General features: G+C 43.4%; 2 protein-coding genes and 1 long non-coding RNA gene across 3 annotated transcripts; 2 read left to right on the forward strand and 1 right to left on the reverse strand.

Moving 5' to 3' along the window:
• The first annotated feature begins 14,056 nt into the window (after nt 1-14,056).
• LOC109473138 lies at nt 14,057-15,012 on the forward strand. Its single transcript, XR_002140409.1, has 3 exons — nt 14,057-14,126; nt 14,382-14,573; nt 14,927-15,012. It is a non-coding gene; the product is annotated as an uncharacterized LOC109473138 (long non-coding RNA).
• A 1,377-nt stretch (nt 15,013-16,389) lies between these two features.
• LOC109472899 (polycystic kidney disease protein 1-like 2) lies at nt 16,390-24,503 on the forward strand. The gene is made up of 8 exons (XM_019772765.1): nt 16,390-16,486; nt 16,893-17,029; nt 17,353-17,577; nt 18,091-18,258; nt 18,871-19,031; nt 22,605-22,865; nt 23,807-24,004; nt 24,431-24,503. Exons 1-8 carry the CDS (start codon nt 16,390-16,392, stop codon nt 24,501-24,503), a joined length of 1,320 nt encoding a protein of 439 aa, XP_019628324.1.
• Nucleotides 19,493-21,397, reverse strand: LOC109473014 (tripartite motif-containing protein 3-like). The gene has a single exon (XM_019772906.1). The coding sequence runs from the start codon at nt 21,385-21,387 to the stop codon at nt 19,510-19,512; it is 1,878 nt and encodes a 625-aa protein (XP_019628465.1). The 5' UTR covers nt 21,388-21,397; the 3' UTR covers nt 19,493-19,509.
• Nucleotides 24,504-24,508: the final 5 nt, after the last annotated feature.

Genomic DNA, 24,508 nt, shown 5'->3' on the forward strand with positions numbered 1-24,508 from the left:
CCGTGCAACCAGGAATCTCGGCGCAACAGGTATGGTTATTTAGTTATATACTATTAAGTTTATCTATTTATTTATTTAATCTTCAATGACACCTGGGTAGTCCCTTCAGCTGATAGCTGGTTTCCAAGGGGGCCCAGTGGGACTACAATATGCACAAGAAAAATAAATTATACAAGGTACATAACAGAAATCAGTAAAAATCAGTATAACTGAAAGTTAAACATAAATAACTGAATAATACAAACATGGTTAAGTCATGATCGTTTTGTTTAACCTGTATATAATTTGTACTGATTTTGTATGTTCACTCTCTTTTAATTGTGCTGTCAGTGTGTTTGTATGTTTACATGTTTTGAACCATGGAAGACTAGTCAAATCTTGACTAAAGAGAATTGAAATATACGAAATTGGCAAAGGTTTGAGGTCGTGGAACTCTATAATAATAATCGCTAAGTAGATATCTGTTAGGACAGAATCTGATGTTTTTCAAGTTTGTCAAGATAAATTAGGAATAAATCTTTTCTATACAGTGCAGAAATGGGGAAATAGGTTTTGTACAATCATGTTTACAGATAGACCATGGGCAATTTCATGATCTGCCATATACCAGTAGTACATGTATGCGAATGTGTTTGAGTAAGAATTAACAGAGCAGACCATTTCCGAAGGTAAACATTATGCATTTGCTTTGCAAATGGTACTTCTCTGGTTTCATTTATACATTCTCTTCATTATACTACTTTCATAACAGGAGTTTGGTGGGTTCTCGGCTATAGCTCGATTCTGGAAGTTGCTCATTACTCACACGCACTCGGGGAACCAGCCGTGGATACGTGAAGTGAACTTTTTGGGAGGAAAAGGAGGTAGGTTACTTTCTGCGTCCACGTTTGGTTTAGTGCTTCATATCTAATGGTCCACAACATGACTTAACAAGTTAAAGTTTGACTTTGTTTCGAGGCATTGTCTTTATTTATAGTGGGATCGTGTGGCGTAACGACCAAGAGCTCCCGGGTTCGAGTCCTGACATGCCACCGATCTTGTGCCCTTTGGAAAGGCACTATACACGACTTTCCTCACTTAACTCAAGTGAAAATTATCTGCCCTGTATTCATTTTACGTGTGGGACACAACACCAGCAACAACTGTCATGAAAGTTTATCTGTGTTGGTAGTTACATGTTAAGAGTTAAAACTTTAGATCTAACACAAAAAGTTCTCTCACCTAGAGCTTTCGACCAGTCACTCTGATCTTCCTCAGTAGACTGACCAAGTGAGGCTTGTCACGTGGCTTCTTTGAAGTGTGACGTGAACACTGGGTCAAAGGTATCTGGTAGACGATGTGCATTGTATTGTTACAATCTCAAGAAATCATATCAAATATTTTTCAGGCATTCCTGACCCACGGAAGATCATTTTCCCCGCCCCTCGCAGTGTTGACAACTACGCCAGGATGTCGCCTACACTCGACCGGGACCTGAGCAGCTTCACGTTGTGCCTTCACGTACGCACGAGCATGAACCCTAGCCATTCCATGGGACTGGTCAGCTACGCTGTTGGGCCATCATATAACGAGATACTCGTGTACAGTGGAAGCAACGTATTTCGCGTAAGTTTGCAACACCTCTCAAGATAGAAGGGGGCCTGAATGCCCTTTTTCATAAGGCCTTTTTAGTCTTCGTAATCCGTAGTATTACATATAGGTAGTACTGTATAGCAAATGTCATGAAGTGTATGTCTTTCTTCCAGTTACATGTAGATAGCCAGTGGACTGACATGGCTGACTTGGCTGACATGCCCATTCATGACAACGCGTGGCACGACATTTGTGCAACCTGGAGCAACGCTGAAGGACGCTGGCAACTCTTTGTCGACGGGGTCCCGAAGGCCTCAGGCGTTGGACTCAGCGTTGGGAGAATAGTGGACCGTGGAGGCATATGGATCCTTGGTCAGGACCAGGACACGCTCGGAGGAGGATTCAAGCCGCAGCAAGCCTTCAGTGGCGAGCTGTCGCAGGTGGGTGCGCTAGGACGTGCACTTTTAGTTGTAATTAATTTGATCCCATTTTGTCTGCTTTATATTGTGTGCCGGTTACGGGGGAAAATTGGACTCTACAGCCACATGATGACACATCCCACTACAGATTTATTTGTTATTTCTTTGTAGTATTATATCCTTGTTAATAATTGTTTTATTGCAACCTCATGCCCGAGGGCTAATTTCAGGAACAAAAGAAACATCTGGTATGAAAACAGTCAATTAGTACACATAGAACTACTGATAACTCCTAAGAAACTACTAGTAACAAACTACTGGGGTTGACTTCTTTCCCTGTTAATAACTCATGTTCGATGTTTTGTATTTCTTTTCTCAAAAAGCTTTCCCTGGTAATAACTCATGTTCGATGTTTTGTATTTCTTTTCTCATGCTCTAATTAAAATAAAATTGTCGCAGGTCAACCTCTGGGACCGCGTCCTGTCTGAGGCTGAAATAGGGGCAAGCTGGTCGGCGTTCTGTAATCACCATGGCAACGTAATTGACTGGACAGCCACTAACGTGGAGGTTTTCGGACTGGTCAGGAATGAACAGGATCTGCACTGTGGCAAGTAGTCATTTATTCATCTGTTTGTTTATTTATTTATTCAGAAATTGTAACATGGCAATACAAAGTGTGCACTAAGCAGCAAGTATGCTGATAACGTGCACACCTAACACATACTCCACATATGACATAGAAGCAACAATAAATAGTTAAAGCAAGATGTACATATACACAAGTAACATTATCTAATGAATCACACACGCAATTTTAATAATCAATTTTATAACAGCAAATTGAATGTTTGGTGTGGCTGGAAGAAGCACAGAATCTGTTTGATTGGGCAAGTAGTCATGATTATAGATTATATATAAATCATCAGAAGGGCAACATATGCCCAGCAAATGCGTATTGTTTACCTTCACACGATGTAGCCTAACAAACAGAATTGAAATTCTGAGGGGAGTCGGTAACAGGAACAGTATGTTCCTCTCCCAGATCGACTCCCCTAGAGACACATGAAAAGACATCCTATAGCTAACTTAAAAGACATACAAACATGTCTAAATTAATGTGAATTTAACAAAGTAAAATATGATAACAAGGGTATAATTCATGATGTTTATAATTTCTGTTTGTAGATTCTACCGACCTACTGACTAACGTTGCGCTGGGAAAGAGGTCAACACAGTCGAGTATACATCCAGGACAGAATGAAGGACCGGCTAACCGAGCAACCGACGGCAATACTAATCCAGACTACTTCCAAGGCTCCTGCACACATACAGGCGCAGATGATATAGACCCGTGGTGGCGGGTCGACCTGGAAGCTCAGCTGCCTATTAAAAAGGTCTGTCTGTTTGTTTGTTTGTTTGTTTCGCAAATCGCCTTTAGGTGTAACACAATAGCAGACTTTGAAGCTGCGTAAGACCGGGCTGTAAGGTTTGATCCACTCATGATCACACCGGTAAGGACCACAACTCTTATAGCTAAGTCACGGTTGTGGAATGTTTGACTTTACATGTGACTCTCCTCAAAATATGGGGTCTATGTAGCGGAAGCTAGGTACTCATTTGCAGTCGAGTCAAGTGAGAAAATAGTTACAAAGTGCCTTTCCCAATGACACAACTTTGGTGCCTGAAAGGGATTCGAACCAGGAACCCTCAGATTCCACGTCAACAAGCCTTGTTTGTTAACCAACACAATTATCTAAAAAAAACTGCAGATAAGTTTTATTGTTACACGTTTCTGATAGGGTTGCTTCGTAAAATAAATGCTGAAAAAAAGCAACCCAACCATTCGTGCTGCAAGTATTTGTTTTAATAAATAAATAAACAAAAAACTAAACACAATACCACCTCGTCACCTCACAGGTTGTAGTTTTCAACCGCTTGTTCGTACCAGAAAGGATCAACCCCTTTCAACTCCACATTGGTGACTCGACTGTAGTAAAATATAACCCAAAGTGTGGAGGGGAGCACCGGTTTCCTGAAACCTGGCCTCCGAGTTTGGAAATCTTGTGTAATGGCATGAGAGGCAGATACGTGGGAATTCAGCTACTTGGTCCTGATAGAATATTGACACTTTGTGAAGTGCAGGTCTTCACAGGTGAGTTTGCTTCAGTTTATCATTTCCTATAAAGGCCTTATTCCCAAACGTTACAGTAGCATAGATATATACGGATTAATGATAATAATAATAATAATAATAATAATAATAATAATAATAATAATAAATGGTTTTTATTGTCCAAACAGTACCCGTGCAGTCGCAGCCTGTATACGGCTGAATTGATGCAGGGTATTACATAATCAAGACAAATCACAACAATCAAATGATACATATGGTAGACATATTTGTTCCACAAATATTGTGGAACTGTCGCAAGGGTCTATACGGCAGCCATTCGGCGCCAGGTGACCTCAATACGACTTTCCCCAACCGAAGTTAGGTACCCATTCACACCTGGGTGGAGTGAGGAAATTCGTGTAAAGTGCCTTTCCCAAGGGCACAACGTCGGGGCGCATGTTCAGACATGCCCCAGGTACGACTCGGAATCGAACCCAGGTCTCCTGGTTCGTAGTCGATCGCTCTAACCACTACACCACCCGACGCCACGCTGGCACGAGATTAATATGCAGAAGGGTAAAAAAAGTAATTTGTTTCACTGGTACATTGTATCCAGTTCAAAATGCTATGCAGTAAAAACTTTTCTGTAGTGAAATTTGTAGATTCTGTCGACTAATGTATGATATTCGATGGCCATGGCATGTTAATATAACCAACAAAGTTGATTCTCTAGAAATTTAGCAGCCCTTTGCTAAATCTAAGTGTAGTAAACGGCCAATATACCATGAGACACATACCTATCAATAACACTTCTCAATACAATGCGAAGAATCTTTTTCATTTGCTTTTCTGACAACTCTCTAGTGTCACTGACGAAAGGTAGTGGATGCTCACTGAAACGTCTGACCGTTCCCAAAATCTTTGAGTAACTGTTTTGGCGCACCGTTTTTTTATCCCTACCAATAGACACCACCATAGGAGGTGGATGGATCCCACCTATTTCCAGTCTTCAAGCCGGCGATGACATCTGGATCGGAGTGACTCTCTCCTCGCCAAAGCTCATCATCGGCATCCTGACTCAAGGCGCCGACGAGCAACACTACGTCTCGTCTTACAAGATGACTTACAGCGTAGATGGAGTTGAGTTCAAGCCGTATGAGGAAAGTTGCGAGGAGAAGGTACTGCAGTTTGCTTTCTTTTGCGCACGGAAGTATTGTTTTGAGTGGCTGAGCTGTGGGTTTGTGTGTATGCTTGTCCTGACATATTAGATTGACGGTACGTTCGTGGGTGGGTGGAGATTGACAGGTCAGAGACAGGAAATGGCTTTGACCGAGAGATATAGACAGAAGTAGACATGGTGAATCCAGGAAGACGAGGATTGCATGAAGATCCCTCCAATATCTCTCTATTTGTCAGAAGTTTGACTTAGTTGTGGTTCAATTATATGTAACGTTAATGTTCTTATCTTTGCAACCAGTTTTCTGATATGTAGAACCAAATGACTCTATATATCTAGCTAACAGTAATTGAATGTAGAAGAGTTCCCCAATGATCACATCTTACCAGCGGTAAGGTTTTGGTACATTTTGCTGGATGTCAGCTAAGCTTGTTGTATTGAACTGTTGAGTTAGTTGAAATCGACAATAGAAATGTTATGTTCCAGATAATCTTCTTTTCTGTGTTGTTCCTTGCACTTTAGATCTTCTATGGCAGCACAGACGGACACACAATAGCGAAGAACATTCTAGAGGAGCCTGTGACGGCATTAGCTGTTAGAATCCACCCCATCTCTTGGCGTAGAAGCCACGGCCCTGGCCTACGATTCGACTTTCTGACTTGTCACGGGCAAGGTAGGACTACTTTTTTACTAGCCTCTACCAGGCATCGGGAGGCGGTTGGAAAGAGTAGAAATCGGCCAAATAGAGAGATAACATGTCGGGGGAGTTTGGTCGGCCGGAGAGACAAGTTTGCCGCCCCCCGGCATGATCTCTCTCTATTTGGCCGATTTCTACTCTTTCCAGCCGCCTCCCGAAGCCTGGTAGAGGCTACTTTTTTACAACATTGTTGCCAGCATTCGTACTATCATGATCGTTAGCTGAACTGCTATCAACAACAAATAAGTGGCCACCGATAAAGATAGTTCTTGTGTGTGGGAATTCAACACTGTGCCTCAATTCCTTCTTTATTCGACACTCTGTTGAGCATTTATTGATTTCATTATTTCTTTTTGTCCAGTTACTTATGGACCAATGCTTGACGTCATCGTCGATGACGTCACCACCAACAGCATCAGCCTGCAGCTGCCAGTTAACGATGACGGAATCATGACGTCACACTCACAACTTACGTACACCGAGACGGCTTCCGGGAAAATGGCGTCGGCAACGTTCAGCGAGAATCCGGGGGTGATCACCGACCTCCTTCCCGGAATGAAGTACCGCCTGAAGTTGACTGTTGTGGACGGTGCAATGGAAAGATTTGGCGTTGGAAAAGCAACCACAGGTGTGCCTAAAAGTTACAGATATTGATATGACATTCTCACACCTCCTTGAAATATAATTTCAAGGAGGCGTGAGAATTTCATGTTGTGAGAGTTGTGAATTTCATGTTGTATTCGTTATTTTGAAGTTTACGATTCTATCTATGCATTTCCTCATAAGGCACTCATAATAGGACATTTGAGCCTGATATAAAATTGGAGATTTTCCGCCTACTTGAAATATTAAGAGTTGTGAATTTTATGTTGTATTCGTTATTCTTTAGTTTACGATTCTGTCTGATAGTATGCGTTTCCCCATAAGGCACGCATATAGCAGGACATCTGAGCTTGATATTGGAGATATCAAGACCAAATTGATATTCCAATATCATTAAAATTGGAGATCTCATGCCTCCTTGGAATATTAAGAGTCGTGAATTTCATGTTGTATCGAGTGATGCTGTCATGCAAGGCATTGTCACTTTCAATCAGTAATAAGTTTGTGAAATGAAGGGCACGTCTGTTGAACTGTTGATATGCTTACGTGTCTTCATTGTCACCCATAGAGTGGCAATCTTGAATTCGTTTATATGCTCAATCTGAATACAATTGTCTCTATTGTCACCCATAGAGTTGCCTGTACCGGAGATTTTGTCAGTTTCTGCTGGAGAAACGTCTGTGCAGCTGACCTGGACACCGATTCTGACCCTGCTGGATCTGCCTGCCGAAACCAACCTCCCCATCTGGTACGATAGAATATATCATATCTGTCCATTGCAACTCAACCAATGATAGCATAGCAGTTAGTGGTTCGACCTATGGAAGTGTGGCTGATCGCCAGTGCCATTCTGAGCCCCGGGTCACAGAAAGTAGGGCCATCCGGGGCAGAGAGGTCTTCCAAAGGGTTTCCAGGAATGTGGGCGTAGTTGGGGGTCAGGGACATGCATGTTGGACATTCCATTCCTGTGGACAAAATACCTGTACCATTCCTAGAATTCTTGCAAACTGCACACAATACTCTACCATTAGGCTCCTCCCTGAGACGTCGCCAAAAAGTTAAGCAAATTTGTTTCCCATGTTTTCAACAGGTACAGCGTCATTTGCGTATCTTCTGATGACACCCAGAGCAAAGTTAATTCATCCCAAACGCTGCACTCGAGTGGGACTAATATTACTGGTCTTACACCCGGAAAAACTTACAACATTGTCATCAACTTGTTCAGCCCGTACATAGAGGGAGACACAGCGACACAGACCGTCACAACAGGTATTTTTCGTAATTACATCAAAGGAAAATGGAGGTATTGTTTTTGGTCTCCCTCCCCCCCCCTCTCTCTGTGTTTGTGTGTCTATATTTTCGCTTGGCCCTCAGGTCAATTTATTAAACATTTCTGCATCTGGTAGCGCGCTCTTATTCCACAGGTGTTTTTTGTTACATGGCCTTCTTCACAGCTAACACCTGGTGTTGTTTCCCTATAAAGAAAGTCTTGTAGACACCGTGGTGAATAAGAAGAGAATATACAGTATTCACCATCGCCCAAGATCTAAATAATTTATGGAGGTCTGGGACCTCCGAATTCTTATCTTTAGTCTGACATGTTCTTCCTCTTACCTTTTCCTTAGAGCGGGATGCCATCACTGATCTGGAGGTCGTGGAGGTCACAGAGACGTTGCTGTCCTTCAAGTGGTCCCCACCCCTGGCGCCTCATCTGGCGTTTATGGCCAGTCTGTCCGCACCCGATGGCTCAGAACTCCCTCCGGTTTTCTCCTACGGCCATTCCGCTGAGTTCCTTGGACTGACGCCAGCCACGCTGTACACCGTTGCCGTGAACGTCTTGCGATCCGACGGCGGGGACCCTGATCCTGTTGTTACTCTTCGAGTCAGCACGGGTAAGCCTTGTCCTTGCCTGATTATACATCCAATTTTTCAGGGTCAGTTTATTATGTTTACCGAATTTTGTTTTTGCTCAATTTCTTCCTCTTCTTCCTCTTCTTCTCCAAACAGTGACCTCTGACCTGACCGATGACATGGTTTGTTGACATCTTTCACCATGGTGACTGGTGTTGGGTTTCATAATGTTGCAATTTCATGGTCTGCTCTGCTCCTGTCACCATGTACTAGTAGTACATCACTGAATGTGTTTGAGTAAGGCGTGGTTTTACTGTTAACAATAAAATTCTATTCTGTTTCTTAAGCCATAGACTCTCCCACGTCGTTCGTCGTTTCCATGGCAACAACCACGAGTCTTACGGTCACGTGGAACCAGCCATATGCCAGGTTCACCTGGTACAACATCACGCACTGCGCATGCGCGCTCGGTTTCCAAGGCAACGCGGACTCGGCCACAACTGTGACCCTACCGGCGGCGGATAGGGAGGAGTACACCATCCAGGAGCTGCTACCTTCAACAGCCTACAACATCTCTCTGGTGGCATGGACACTGTATGAAGCGAGTGACCGCGTACTGACCCGTGGACACACAGGTAAAATAGTCATTACATCTGTACTCCTTATTTTCTGGGTCCTGTTGCAACGCAGGCAATGAAAACACGTTCACATAGCATGTCCCTGGTCATTTTGCTTGTATTATTATAAACCCGAGCACCAGTTAAGACTCCGACGCTCTAACCACTCAGCTAAAAGGTCTAGACCACTTGGCCGGGTCAGTTGGTAGCGCCTATGAACCCCCCACTGTTACATGTAGACTCTTGTATTATTTGGGGATAACTAACTTACTATTATAAACTTATCATCTGTGTATACATGTTATGTATTGTCACAGTAATCAGCAATGTTTGAAGGAATAAGGCAATAATTTCAGTGCATAATATCTGACTCAGCACCATTCAGCGTTGTTTTGCCATTTTCCCTTGCAGACACGGAATCACCCTCTGAGCTGACAGTATCTCAGGTAACAGCATCTTCCATAAGTCTTACCTGGGCGCCACCAGGGCATCTACCAGATTACTACGTCATCACATATGCAAATGCGTTCTCTGGCATGAGTGACGCAGTAACGATCGAAGTGGAGCGATCTGCTAGCTCTGTTGTCCTGCAAGGTCTATCCCCAGGCACGGAATACACTGTTGGTATCTCGGCTGCCACTGCCCTAGGAGAGAGCGAAGTGGTCTATCTGAATGCCATTACAGGTAAGATATAACGAGTGAAGGACATCATTACATTGTTCGTGTACTGAAAATAATAACTGCAACACCCATGGAGATTATCCAATGCTATTTGTTAGTTGCTCCAGCTTTTAACACGACTTATACGTACCCCCTTAGAATGCTTCATTGCAGAACAAATTATATTACTCCACCCAGGTGTAAGAGTGGGTACTTGAGTTCGGTTGGGGAGGTAAATGGTGGTGGAAGGAGAGGGGTTGGCCCTAGCTGGACTGGCTAGCTGGACACTTTTGTTTTTCAATTGCAGTTACCGATGCACCAACAGATGTCGTGATCACGAGATCTGATGTCGACCCGACCACTGCTGATCTGACATGGACCGCTCCTGTAGCCGTCATCACGGGGTACACAGTATCCTTCAGGTAAGATACAATCTTTCTGTAGTGGCATGCCGTCTTTAAAATCATTTGAGGAACCAATGGTGGTTCAGACGCAGTTACACTATATATATATTAGACAGAACACAAAGTGCCATGCTCTTTGTGAATCATATACATTCCTTGGTAAAGATTATTGAATACTGTTGGTATCTACGTGCACGTTAAAAAATTAAACAGTCAAACAACATCACGTCAAAACTGACTTTCTAGGTGCACGTTAAAGTTTATTTGCAACAGTCAAACAAAATCACATGTCAAAACTGACTTACTAGGCTGATTGTAGGACATACACAACTGCATTAAGGAAATAAATTTGAAATAGCTTTTGTTTTCTTGTTGCAAAACTACATCGCAAGCACCAAATTACCAGGTTTTTTTAATTATAGATTATTATCAGGTTAATACTATTACTGTTTTACAACACGATTTATGACATAAAAATGATCTTCCATTCTTTCACTTTAAAGTGTTTTAAGGCTTAGGTCATCCAGGAGCGTCTCTGAAGAGGAAACACACTCCGTCTCAGTTGACCGGGCGGCCACAGACGTGACCTTACACGACCTCCTGCCCCTACAGTACACAGTAACCATCCGGGCTGTGGGTGTGTATGCGGACAGCGAGGAGGTGGAAGTCATACTGAAAGAGTACATAGGTAGATATGTATATTCATCCTATGTATATCTGGTTTAAACCATCATTATAGCCTTCGTAAACTTTGCTTAAGATCATTATATTCCCCGTATACTTTGCCTAAATCATCATTGTAGCCTCTGTATACCTCACTTAAACCATCATAATAGCTTTTGTATATCTTTCTCACATCGTTATTATATTGGCCTCTTATCCAAAGTTTCTGTAATAAAGAAACTAGCTAAGCAAAACTGGACGTTTGAGATCATAAGCAACTGTAACCAATAAATATATGTTAAAACATTAATGATAAATAAACTGAACTAAAAGGCAATGATTGTTTTTTTTTTGCAGCTCCAACCTTAAACGAGACTACGGACCTTGATGGTGAAGCTGAGAATGATTCGTTCTTCGACATCGGCGGTAGTGAGTCTCTTGATTCAGAAGCGGTAGGAGAGGACGGGGCCGGACCTACAGACGCCGGTGGTACTAGAGATGAGGAAGAATTATGGGGAGACTCAGGGGTAAAATGTCTTTTGTGTCTCATTTTGTGTCTCGTTTTGTGTCCTATGATAGAATTCAAGTACTGAAACAAATTTTCAAGTACAACAATCATCAAGTACAACAATCTATTGACACATTCAAGACGGGGTTGGCCCTGCACCTGGGCCACCCCGTCTCACAGATGTAAGTCAGGTATTGCTAGTTGCAGCCATGCAAGAAACGGAAAGTTTATATTCTGTTCTGTTTTGTTGTAATGCACATTTTTATTCACCGTACCCCACCGGCCGCAATAGCTGTGCACCCTGGGCGGGATGCCCTAGATAGGGCTTTGCCCAGTATTGTATAGAATAGAACATATTTCAATTCAAGAAACTTTATATAATACTCCATACGACTTAGTTACATTGTATTTACGACTAGATTCAAGGCTAGATATGCAGAAACGAAATATAAGGTGATTAGAGCACTTACTTATTCACAGAAATACATTTGGGCTCCTGTTTTATCAACATACCTGCATATTAAGTGCAATGACTTTAAACATTACAACTTCAACCTGCTTTAACTACATTATAGGTAATAATATTTTCATACGGTTATTTTCTAACTTAAAGGCAACAGCAACACCGATGGTGACGAATACAACGGAGGCTGTAGAAGTGAGTACTATGTTTTTAAAGTAAAGACGCGTAGACTGATACGTTTACTGTGATCATTGACAATGGCTGTGATGAACCTTTAAAAAAAAGCAAAAGGTACAACTTCAACTAACTCCGATACTGTAAATATGGACCCAAAGATGGATTAAGTAACTATGAACATCATAACAACATAATTCACTAGCCATATGTGTCTTGTTTCATTAGCGTGGCACAGAAATGCCCGGACCTGACCAGGACGATTTGGTGCCTTCAAAGCTTAAACCTATCATTGATGCACTACAAGGGACTGGTATGGACAACACAAGTGCACAAGTAGTGGTGGCAATTGATGATAAGGTACGAAAGATTGGAGTCCTTTCCTCATCTTTCTTGAACACGCTCTCCATTAGACTTACGTGTGCTTCATCTTATTTCGTTTTTCATTGACATTCGATAATGTCTGGAATATGAAACATGGAAGTCCAGTAGTTCTGTATCTGTATAGCCTTTGGTCGTAACACTCCAGCTTCGCAGGTACGCGGCGCGGCGGCAGCCGGATATTACGCCGATCGACTTGTTACACCTAACCCTAGAACTTCTAACTCTAGACATTGTTTAAAGTTATCTATTGACAATGCTCCTACTGTACTTGGTGACAGCGAGTTTCACTCTGCGATAGTTCTAGGAAATATTGAATTCCTGAACACCTCAATCCTTGAGGTTGATAATGAACAGCTGATTATCTTGTACTGAATACGAATGATATATAATACTATTTTACAGAAGTTCCAGGAAATCATAAATGGATTCATAAAGGCACTACTGGAACCAATGGACTTAGATGAGCTGGGCGCTGCGTTGAGAATCTTCGTCAACCTGTACGAAAGAGTCCCGCACTTATTCAAGGAGTTTCAGGTAAGTTCGGGAAATTATCTTTTATCTCTATTATTGATTTTTTCTGTTTTGGATTTTCTTGTTGCATATTTTCTAATTAATTTTAATGCTTATTTGAATGCAAAGCCAGTTAAAGATATTATGTTTTGAAACAGGGCAAGAAGCTGATTTATATTATACAGTATGGGGAATGCATGCATTTTTAAGTACACATCTTTCGCCACACATCAAAATAGTAAAACCATGTTTGATTCAAAGTATTAATTTACGTGCCGTAAGTAAGCTTGCATTTAATTACCTTCGCCAAGAAGGTTATGTTTTCAGAGGCGTTCGTGTATGTGTGTGTGTGTGTGTGTGTGTAGTAAACACGATAACTTGAGAAGGCTTAAATGGACTGACTTGATATTTGGTAGGTGGGTAGGTCTTGATGAGACCTCAAAATGAATAGATTTTGGGCCCCCTGGCGGCTTGTCATGGTACTGCAGCAGAACTTCCGGTTTTGATATCTCATGATCCAGACATGCTAGGGTGACGAAATTTAGATGGTAGATAGCTCTTGTGCTGGGGATGAAGTGACATGAGTTTGAGCCCCCTAGTTGCTTGCTCTAGAACTGCAGGGGGGTTTAAAGGACAAATGTTTAAAAGAGGATAACTCAAGAACCGATTGATGGATCATCGTGATTTTTGGTATGTAGGTAGCTTAAGTGATGCTTGACATAATGATATTACAATTATGCAAATATTGATGTAATTTGCATAATTAATGAGGAAATTCTATAAATCAGCTGCATTCCATGATAGGAAGTTCAAGCTTGTAACATATGTTATTAAGAACGAGAGAAACACAGGCAAATATCGATTATGCAAATGAAGACTTAATTTGCATAATTAATAAGAAAATGTTATAATTGCATAGTGGTAACTGCCTGGAGTTTCATACTTGGGGTGTTTGAAAGTTAAGTGAAGGTGAACATAATTAAACATAACTTATTCAAATAAGGACCACATTTGCATAATTTATGAGAAAATGGCATTCTTTGTTAAGATAAGACTGTCTTTTGGTGGAGAATATGATCAACAGACTGATATAATTCATGCAATTGAGGATCCTATTTGCATAATCTGGGTGATTAGTATATTTCTTATTCATAAAGGCTAACATCATTTGGCGAAGGTATGAGATCGTGGAACTCTAGTTTTGCTTGTTCTAGGACGACGTCATTTACGTAGGAAACAGGTTGCTCCAAGGACTCGAGAGTCTTGGGGCGCGGGAAACAGACAGTGGGCAACTTAACACTCTTTTGAACGGTTAGGTCTTATTTTTATATGATTTTTTACTTTATTTTTTCCACATTTTCCATCTAAGTTGGTATTATCTCGTTATAGTGCCTCGAGTTATTAAGAATAACCAAAAATAGAAAAATTGGGCTGGGGGTCAAATTTTGTTATTTTGATATAAAAAATTGTTTTTTCCTTTGGGTAATCCAGATATGATGATTCCAGACAATACCAAATGATATTTTCTTGTCCTTGAAAAAATACAGTTTTTATCATAAATTTCAGGTCTCTTCGATATTCTCGGTCCTTTCATCACAATGGGATTTTCTGAGTCCCCCTCACCTTGAGGGACACAGCATCGAACGTGACCTTCAGGCAAACCTCGGTGACCTTTTGGGGTCAAGTGGAGAGGATCCTTGGCTTGATGACGCAGAGAGAAAGGAGTTCGTGGATTCGGTGGAGAACAAGAAACAAGAGGTATCAAACTTTGATTTTTATATACTTAATCACTTTCTAACCGGGAGGTCGTGAGTTCAAACCCCGGCCGGGTCATACCATGGACTTTAAAAAATGGTACACACTTCTTTCTCTGCTTAGCACTCAGCACATATGAGAAAGAGTGTGGGAATGTCAAACACACAGCACTACCAGCGGAGTAGCCCCCTGCTGTAGTGTCGCCCTTGCACAACTGTGTGTCGCCCAAAGGCTACGAACTGGAGATGGACACCCTACGCTTGACATGAGAGCACGGGAGACCTTCTTCTTCTATATTTTATATTCCCGGAAGAGCAACCTTCACACACGTAAACACATTATTGTTTGTGTTTCAGGACAAAGCCCGGGTGTTTGGTGTCTTGACAACTATAGATAGAGCTGCAAACCTGGCTCTGAGGGCCGTGCAGCCGGACGGTCGGTCCATTGAGCTTCGCGGGCCCGGGTTTGAAGCTAGTGGTCAGTATTATGTTTAACTTAATACTTTTTTACTTGCTCTCTTTCTCTCTCTCTCTTTCTCTCTCTCTCTCTCTCTCTCTCTACTCTCTCTCTTCTCTTTCTCCACTCTCTCTCCTCCCCTTGCTCTCTCTGCCCTCTCTCTGCCACTCTCTCTCTCTCTCTCTGAGTTTTGTTTTTGTGTGTCTTTGTGTGTGTGTCATGTCAGGCGATGGACTTTTATCTAGTACGTATTTTCCTTTTCAACAAAAACCATACATGTTATGTTCAATTTTAGATGAAATATAGTATCGACATCAGGACATAGCAAATCCTAAACTCTGCAATAACTTTGAAAGAAGCGAACATATGGACAGAAACGTATTGGTGTCATATAATTTTGTCTCTTTTTTGTAGTCATGGCTTTGAGCAGATTGTCAGCGAGACAAGGTGGGCGGACAATTCCTATTGGCCAAGGACGTTTTTCACTGCCCTCATTTAGTGAAGAGGTACTGAAAGGTGTTGCCAAGCAAGTCAACGTAAAGGTATTCATTCTTACATGTACATTTGTGTTTGGTGAAGTATAGAAAATGTTTTAGACCTGGGGTGTAGCAATGCGTATCTACATGTAAGTTGGCCTCACAGAACTCTTCTAATGTTTTGTATTTCCAATGGAAGTAAATGAATAAAGCAGCATCAAGAAAGAAGGACGCAATTTCATGAACTAATGCCTAAAGTTTCTCTGATGTCTCTATATTCATTTATGTGTTAATTTGTGTTTACTTTTTCTTTTTATTTCATTGGTTTGGCTTTTCAACATATACAGCCAGGGCAGCCCAATTGGCCTATGTCTATGGCAAAGGGTTGGCGCTGCTCACTAAGACAATCAATACATTACAATGGGGTTTGACAGGAACACTGCAACTGTACAGTTAATTCGTTTTCTCGTTTTCAGGCGAAGTCTTTCCAGGCAAACCCGTTCACCTGGGACACCTCCGTGAGGCACACATCTTCGCCAGTCCTGGAACTCACTTTACTAAACGACGAATTCAAAACTATGCATTACCATAGCAACGACAACTACGTCACGATCACGTTACCCAGGCTGACCAATCACGTTTCAGCTCCTAAACAGCACGTCATCGCTGCCACTAGGAGGCGAAACAAAGCTGCGCATGCGTTTAATCTGACGTCACCGGGCTATGGGCTTCTTCTAAGATTCGATTTCAAACCTGCGAATGTCATCTGCCGCATAGACCTGGCGTACGGAGAAGAGCCAGAGGTGTCCAAATGGGACCGTATCCAAGATGTGGTTCAAGATGTTCGTTTTAAGCTGGATTCTTCAACCAATGACAGTAAAGTGCTCATGGTGAATGGGACACAAATCGTCAAGGGAAACGAAACCGTGCTGGTTCCGGAGCTTTCGGACGCCGGGAGTTATCATTTTTCTCTCAGATTTTATGGTAAGTTGTATGGAAATGAAAGAGTAGACTACTGATAGATTCACAAAATTGCTATCCTGGTTACGAATCCTGCCAGAGGCTTCTCTATGTTTTGGCGGGGCGAGTGATTTTGTGGCCGACGGTTTCAATCAACGCGCTACGGGGAATTTTGCCTGAACTATACGGTGAATTTTGCCGTAGTTCAGGCAAAATTCCCCCAACAAGCCAAGTCACTGACGAAGTGTAGTGGATGGTATTTGAAACGTCTGACAGTTTTCAAAATCTATCCAGTTTCTCGAGTAACAATTTCCTCGTGTATCTCATTATCTGAATGTCTTTTATCTAGGTATACCGTATATCTCATATGCTTGTCAACTTTTTGTTGCCTTCTTGTTAAATCATATGATGTATTTTTTTTCTCCCAAAGGGTTTGAGACCAACTTCTACCACACAGAGTACGGAACAGGGTTCCCGATGCGAATCGAGTACAGTATGCTGGTCACCACCATAGGATGCCGCTTCAGGAACGAAACAACGGACCAGTGGGAAGGGACAGGGTGCAAGGTAAATATGCACACATTCAAACAATCCTGCAGTTCTAAGGAAACAGCTAGGTGGCCCAACTGAACATCACAATGCTACTGTAGAAAAGGAGAAAAAAAGAACCAATCCATTAATGAACCAATCAGGGACCAGGAAAGTTCTGCCCTGACCAATCAGAACTCTGTTCTCTTGAGCAATTCAGCCAATCACGGAGCTCAAAACAGAAGTTTAAATCTCGAGGGGGTACAGAATGAGTGTGAAAACCTCAGATTGTGGTGATTTAGGGTCAGACGTAACACAGAAGGCTAAAACAGGATTTTTACATTGATGTTTTTTGTCTCCAGGTCAGCCCCAAGTCCACCTTGGCTGAGACCGTCTGCCTGTGTAACCACCTGACGATGTTCGCCACCGACGCGTTCGTCCCGCCCAACAGCATCAACTTCGACACGGTGTTCAGCAAACCCATCCACAGTAGCGGCATCGTCCTGTCCACCGTCATCTTCCTGTGGCTCATTCTCTTCGTGGCGATGATGTACGCACGGCTGGCCGACATCAAGGACCGCAAAAAGGTAACAGACGCGTGTTGCAAATGAATAAAGCTTATGAGATTTTGTCCCCATCCCCCACAACTAACCATGGTTTTGACTGGCTAATCCTCTTCGTAGCGATGATTTACGCAGGACTGGCTGACATTAATGACCGCCGAAAGGTAAATATCCTGTCAATACATAGCCGAATATGGCCTCCTGAACACCATGGTTTAGTAGTAGGTTGGGAGTAGGTAGGGGTAGGTTGGGAGCAAGGTCGGCTGGTGTTCGGCTAGGTTGCCCATCAAGCACCGCAGAAAGGTAAGAGACGTATTAGACTTTGCAGGCTGAATAAATAGCAGAAATCAGCCTGTAAAGGAATGAAACTGGCCTGGGTAGTTAGCCAGCCGTGCAGGCATATTGAACCCTCTATGGCCGGCTAACTCCCCTGGCCAGTTATACATTCATTTATAGGGCAGGAACATGATAATTTTCTCTTTGAAAACAAAATATTGATGGTACAAGTCTTAAGAGCTTTTTTTCTGTACTCCACAGTGGGTGACGTCCTCCCTCCCTGACGACAATCCTTACCACCAGTACAAGTACGAGATCACAGTATACACCGGAACGGCACGCAAGGCTGGCACCAGGTCCAGGATAGCTTTTCTCCTGTGCGGCCAGGATGGTGACACCGGTGTACGCATCTTTGACCACAGGAAAGATGTAAGTCATTGTCCATGGTATTTTGTAACATTCAATCTTGCACATTAGTTTGTATATCTACATATTCGCATAATATACGAGTACTAAAGAACACTATCATTCCCTAAAGTTTTCAGGGGTGTTTTGTTTTGTTTGCTTGCATTGTGTGTCCGTAGTTATTTTATCAGAGTAAAGACACAGGAAGTGAGGGGGAAGTGACGTCAGAGACTGTCAGAGAAGGTCAAATTGTAGGTCAAAATGGTCTTCCTTTAGGTTTGGAGGGAGTGGCGTTGAAACATGCACAGAACCTATCGAGAAATTCCCAATATTAAAAAAAGACATTCACATGCCAAGAACTCTAAATGCTTTAAAGGCATCCAGTGCAGTTTTTAGGACTTGGAAACCAGACTTTTCAAAGTCAATATTCTCGTCACTTATCTACATACTGAGTTGAAACCAGGTGCTAATGTGAAGCAGTCTGTTTGAATATCATAAATATTGCCTTATTCAGAATATTTCCAGCTTTGCTGCTCTGAAATCGCATTGAATGCCTTTAAGGATGTTTCAACTCCTTGAAGTATGTAGAAGGAGTCCGAGCATGAAGGATGTTAATTTTTTTTGTTTGCTTTTTAGGTCTTCAAGGCCGGAAGCGTGAACAAGTTCCTGATGAGCACACCACGTGACCTGGGCCCCCTCACGCACATGCGCATTTGGCACGACAACAGCGGGCAGTGGGAGCATGCGTCCTGGTTCCTCGGAAGGGTCAAAGTTCATGACCTTCAAACGGAACAAATGTGAGCGACAAAAACTTAAGCAGATTCACTGATTTCAAATTTATTCATGAAAACTGTACAGTTACATTGTCTTGAAAGGCTTGCTATACAGAAAGGGTATTTTGCGTGTACAACTAAATTACATGATATTATGAACGGAAAAGGTATACAATTTCCTCACCAGCATTACACAAGCGACCACGTTTTAAGATGAGTACAATATCATAACAAAGAAGAGTACCAAAATTAGTTATTATGTAATAGTCAATATTTTGGTTTTGATATGGATCATCATATTATTGAAACAGATTGACTTCTTCATACCTAAAACGTAACTACCCAATAATGGTCAATTTATTCAATGCTTAACTATTTCCCGTGTAGCATGATCAATTCTTCTACTGGAATACTAGTAATATAAACAGCACTATCCCATAACAAAGTTTGGAAATTAATAATCAACAACAGATTGGATATGTATGTCTCAATCAACCCAGATTCAGAAGTTCTTGAATATGCTGACGCTGTTGTCATTATCATTAGTTATTACCAACTGCCCCTTTGTTGACATGGCAACAGCCTGTGGATACTTCATGTCTGTAGTGATGTGTCTGAGGAATTTTCCTGTCTTGTCAAACTTCTCCACTCGGCGGTTTCCCGTGTCTGCCACGATGATGTTACCTGCCCTGTCAGTACAGATGCCATAGGGACAGTTCAGCTGACCTTCACCACTTCCTGTACTTCCAAACTGGAACAGAAACTGTCCGTCGTCTCTGTACACATAGACACAGTTATCCATCGAGTCTGACACGAGAATGTTCCCTTCCCCGTCCACAGTGATGTACATCGGGTACTTCATCCTAATTATACGGTGCCACAGTAGAGATGCAAACCAGCCGAGCCAGGTTGTACACGCACCCACAGTTCTTACAAGTGTCCCATCTGGCTCGAACACCTGTATTTTACCAGGCTGGATGTCCGTTACTCCTGCATTTTGTGTGATGAGAATGTGGTTTCTCCTGATGTCCACAGCAACTCCTCTCAGACACCCAAACGGTGACGCCTCTAGGTCAATCTTCCTCAGCACCTTGCCCTGTTTGTTGTACTGCACAGCAAACTCACGATCATAGCGTGACTTTCCTACCACCCACAGGTTCCCCTCCCCGTCCATTGCCACATCATGAGGTTCAATCTTCTCTTCACCTGACACGACTGTTTGGAATTGGCGGACAAACGTACCCTGTAGGGTAAAGACTTGGATTCTCTGGTTCCATTTGTCTGCTATAAAGATCTCCCCTTCATCTGACACAGTAACACCAGGTAGATAGCTGATCCCCCCAGTTGCTGATGATCCTCTTATACTAAATGTCACCCTCTGTTCCCGTTGTCTTCGGTTACCATTGTGGTGATCTGTGTCCCTGGCTGCAACATTGCTAGATTCTGGTAATGCTGTAGTTGGGTTTGGAGCAGATGACTGGACCATGACATGTCCCAGTTTGGGTCCTGGTGTGTCTACCGGCTGAAAGAATGTCGACTGGGTTTGTACAGGAGTTGGTGCTCCCCTTCGTCTGTACTTTCCTACCACCTCTGTCAAAACAGTTGGCTGACTAAGGAGCTCGACCCATCCCTGCTGCAGTTCTTGTTCTGCTTGATCACAGGCTGCAGACAGTTCGTTGATATCTGCCAAAAATCTGTCCTTTTCAATTTGTATTCTGTCCAAGTTTTTTGTGTGGTTTTTGTCCGCTTCGGACAAGAGGTGGTCTCTTCCCTCTCTGAGTTCTTTCACCTTTTGTTTGTAGGCCTGAAGGATGTCCGTGTGTGTCTGCTTTTTGTTGTCAATGAGAGTTTCCTCTTCTTCCCTCAGACTCTTGAGAAAGTCAAAGTAACTTTCCAAGATGTTTCTTCCCTCACTGAGCAACTCCTGGACTGTCGAACACCTTTGCTGTGCAGCTTTTTTGATGGTTGTTGTGAGATGATCATCATGAGTCTCCTCTAAACACTGTTCGCAAATTGGGATCTGACAATGTTTACAGTAGAGTTTGATCCCCTCAGAGGGGTGAGAGCTGCACGTGTTTTCAGACTGGGGTTGTTCCAGAGTTTCCTCCGACAGTGAAGTTTGTTGTTGGAGGGTCTCACACATATTGGCTATGATATGATTATTTGGCAAACCTGCAACCCCCTGGGGTGGTAGCCTGGTCTTCTGACGACAGTTTGGACACTGGATGGTTCCTTCCCTCCCTGCATGGTCCTGTAGACAGTCCTGACAGAAGGTGTGCTGACAGGGCAGCACCTTGGGCCTGGTGAACAGCTCCAGGCAGATACTGCAGGACAGTTCTTCACGGATTTGTGTCCCCAAACTAACTGGAGCAGCCGCCATGTTTTTCCCTGCTGACGTGGCAGAACTTCCCATTGCCAAAGTGTAGATTTGAACGAGGGCGACTGAAAACAACTTGCTTAAATCGTGCTTTTGGATAACAAATACGGTTAAGGATTCTTAACAAATTGAGTTTAAACAACCGAATTTGGCCTTACAAATTACTTAGTACTTAACGTTAATCTGCAATAAGGCCAGTTGAATATGTCACCCCCTACACTGAAATGTGAGTTGGTTTAACCCAAAAGTGATGTTTACAAAACAAACCGGTTCTGTAGGTTTTGGTCATGGGCGAGTTGGCCTGCAGTTCTCGGGTAAGTTAACAGGAGGCGCTGAAGCACAGCAGCTTCATAGTCCATCTTCTATCAGCAAGTTATCAATAGAGGAACCAGCTTGTGTGTGAGTGAGTGAGTGAGTGAGTGAGTGAGTGAGTGAGTAAGTGAGTGATTTAGAGAGTGAGTGAGTGATAGAGTGGGCGAGAGAGGTTCATTCACCCGCCCACTCATCCATCAATCAATCCATCCATTCATGTATTAGTTATTTGTTTTACCCAGCTCCCATATTTGTGTAACGACTGTATGTGTAAATTGTAGCCTGCATTACAATAAGATCTCAGTTCCTGTGTAAAGTGACCGAGTGAGTGAGTGAGTAAGTGTGTTTGAATGTGTGGGAGAGTGAGACAGAGTGAGAGAGTGAAAGTGAGTGGGTAAAACCTTAATGAAGATTTGCTCACTTTCGTTCGTTTATTCATGATTTTCCCCAGCTCCCAGTTTCTGTGTAACGGCTGGCTAGCCGTGGAGGACACGGCAGGGACAGACCGCGTCCTGCCTGTAGCTAGCCTATCCATCCACCCATTCATTCATTCACTCACTCACTCATTCATCCATCCATTCAATCATTTGTTCTTGGTTCTCCCAGGTCCCAGTTCCTGTGTTACGGCTGGCTAGCCGTTGAGGACCCAGCAGGAACCGACCGCGTCCTGCCTGTAGCAAACCTATCCATCCACCCATTCATCCATCCATCCTTTCACCCATTCATTCATTCGTTTGTTCCTTGTTCCCCCAGCTCCCAGTTCCTGTGTAACGGCTGGCTGGCCGTGGAGGACCCGGCGAGGACAGACCGCGTCCTGCCTGTAGCAAGCCCATCCACCCACCCATTCATTCATTCATCCATCCATCCATCCATCCATTCATTCATTTGTTTGTTCATTGTTTTCGCAGCTCCCAGTTCCTGTGTAACGGCTGGCTAGCCGTGGAGGACCCAGCAGGAACCGACCGCGTCCTGCCGGTGGCTAGTCCTGACGAGCTGACATCACTAGGCCACCTGTTCCGTACATCTGTACGCCACGTGCTGACGGACAAACACCTGTGGTACTCCATCCTGTCCCGTCCGACCCGCAGCACCTTTAGTAGGGTGGAGAGGATAGCCTGCGGCATGTCCATGCTCTTCAGCGCTATGGTGGCCAGCGCCATGTGGTACAGGTAAATAGATCTCTCGTCCATAGCCACTGTTTCCAGGTTCAGAGTGTTTGCTTCATATCATTTGCCCGGCACTATCCATTTGACCGGTAGCAGCACCTGTAGTAGGGTGGAGAGGATTTCATGCGGCATGTCTATGCTCTTCAGCGCCATGGTGGCAAGCGCCATGTGGTACAGGTAAATAGAGATCCTTAAATCCTGCTTCAGAGTGTTTGTGAGTTTGTTTGTTTGTTTGTTTGTTTGTTTGTTTAAACCATTGTTTATTCACGAGAAGCTAAAATCGACTATCCTGATTACATCGCGTTACGGTTGCCGGACCTCAACATCCAGCCGCCCCCTCCCTCTGTGGGGAGGGGCCATTAAAGCCGCGGATGGCAGAGTTTGCGTTACACAGACTACAAATCGGCCTACTAGCGTCATGGGGGAAGAAATATATATTGTCATTGTCATTGTCATTGGCATTGTCATTATATGATGGCTGGACACAGAAGGTTGACAGCACGTGGGTGGGAAGGATTGACAGCCAGATTTACAGGAAGTCAAAAAGTCAGACACAGGAAACAGGGAGAACGTGAAGATCTCGTGAGCTAGAAGGAATTGGTAGTTTGACATGGGGGGGGGGGTGTTCAGTAAGCCTACTGCATAGTTTCCTGAAGCCTGAAATATCTTGTTTTGAGTGGCACGTAGCCTCTACCAGGCTTGGGGAGGCGGCTGGAAAGAGTAGAAATCGGCCAAATAGAGAGATAAGCATGCCAAGGGAGTTTGTCCGTTGAGAGAACATTTCGCCGCACCCAATGGGCTCTCAACGGATAAACTCCCTTGGTATTCTTATCTCTCTATTTGGCCGATTTCTACTCTTTCCAGCCGCCTCCACAGCCTGGTAGAGGCTAGTGGCACGCACTGTCTATGGCAAGGTAGCTAACATCTATGTTGCTTTCTTGTAGGTCTGACGACAATGCTGAGGGCCAGAACGGCCTGAAGATCGGTCCGTTCTCCTTCACAGTGACGTCACTCTACGTCAGCTTCATGACGACGCTGACGGTCTTCCCCATCAACTTCGTCATCATCCGGCTCTTCCGCAAAACCAGGAGGAACAACGCTGTGGCGCCAGACGATGTGGAAGAGGAGGAAGAACCAACCGCGTCACAAGATGCCGGTAAAACCATCTTACTCTTTTTTTTTATTCCAACATCTAATCACAAGACGTGGTGACGGCACACTCCAGTTTTTTTTTTCAACTTATATTAATGCCGCCACCAATACAGGGGACAATACAATACTCATTTTCACCTGAGCGATGTGAGGAAAGCCATGTTAAGTACCTTTCCCAAGGGCACAAGATGGGTGGTATGTCAGGACTCGAACCCGGGACCTCTTGATTCCGAGTCGAGCACTCTGTCGCTACGGTACACGACCCCACGCTACGCTATGTAATGTTTAAGTAGTGTATATCAAGATCAGTAAAATCGCCATGTGTACAGAAACACAGCAATGCAGCCCATCAGCGCTATGTGTTTTTTGTGAAATAAATAATCTTGAAATAAATAAACTTGAAACCGTTGCCATAGATACGCCACCGCCCACCATGACGGACGCAGCGTGCCAGACAGAGGAGTGCGACATCGTCTTTTTCAACCTTGATGACG

This window comes from Branchiostoma belcheri, unplaced genomic scaffold, assembly GCF_001625305.1.
Source record: "Branchiostoma belcheri isolate BF01 breed outbred unplaced genomic scaffold, Haploidv18h27 scaffold29, whole genome shotgun sequence".
NCBI classification, from domain to species: Eukaryota; Metazoa; Chordata; class Leptocardii; order Amphioxiformes; family Branchiostomatidae; genus Branchiostoma; species Branchiostoma belcheri.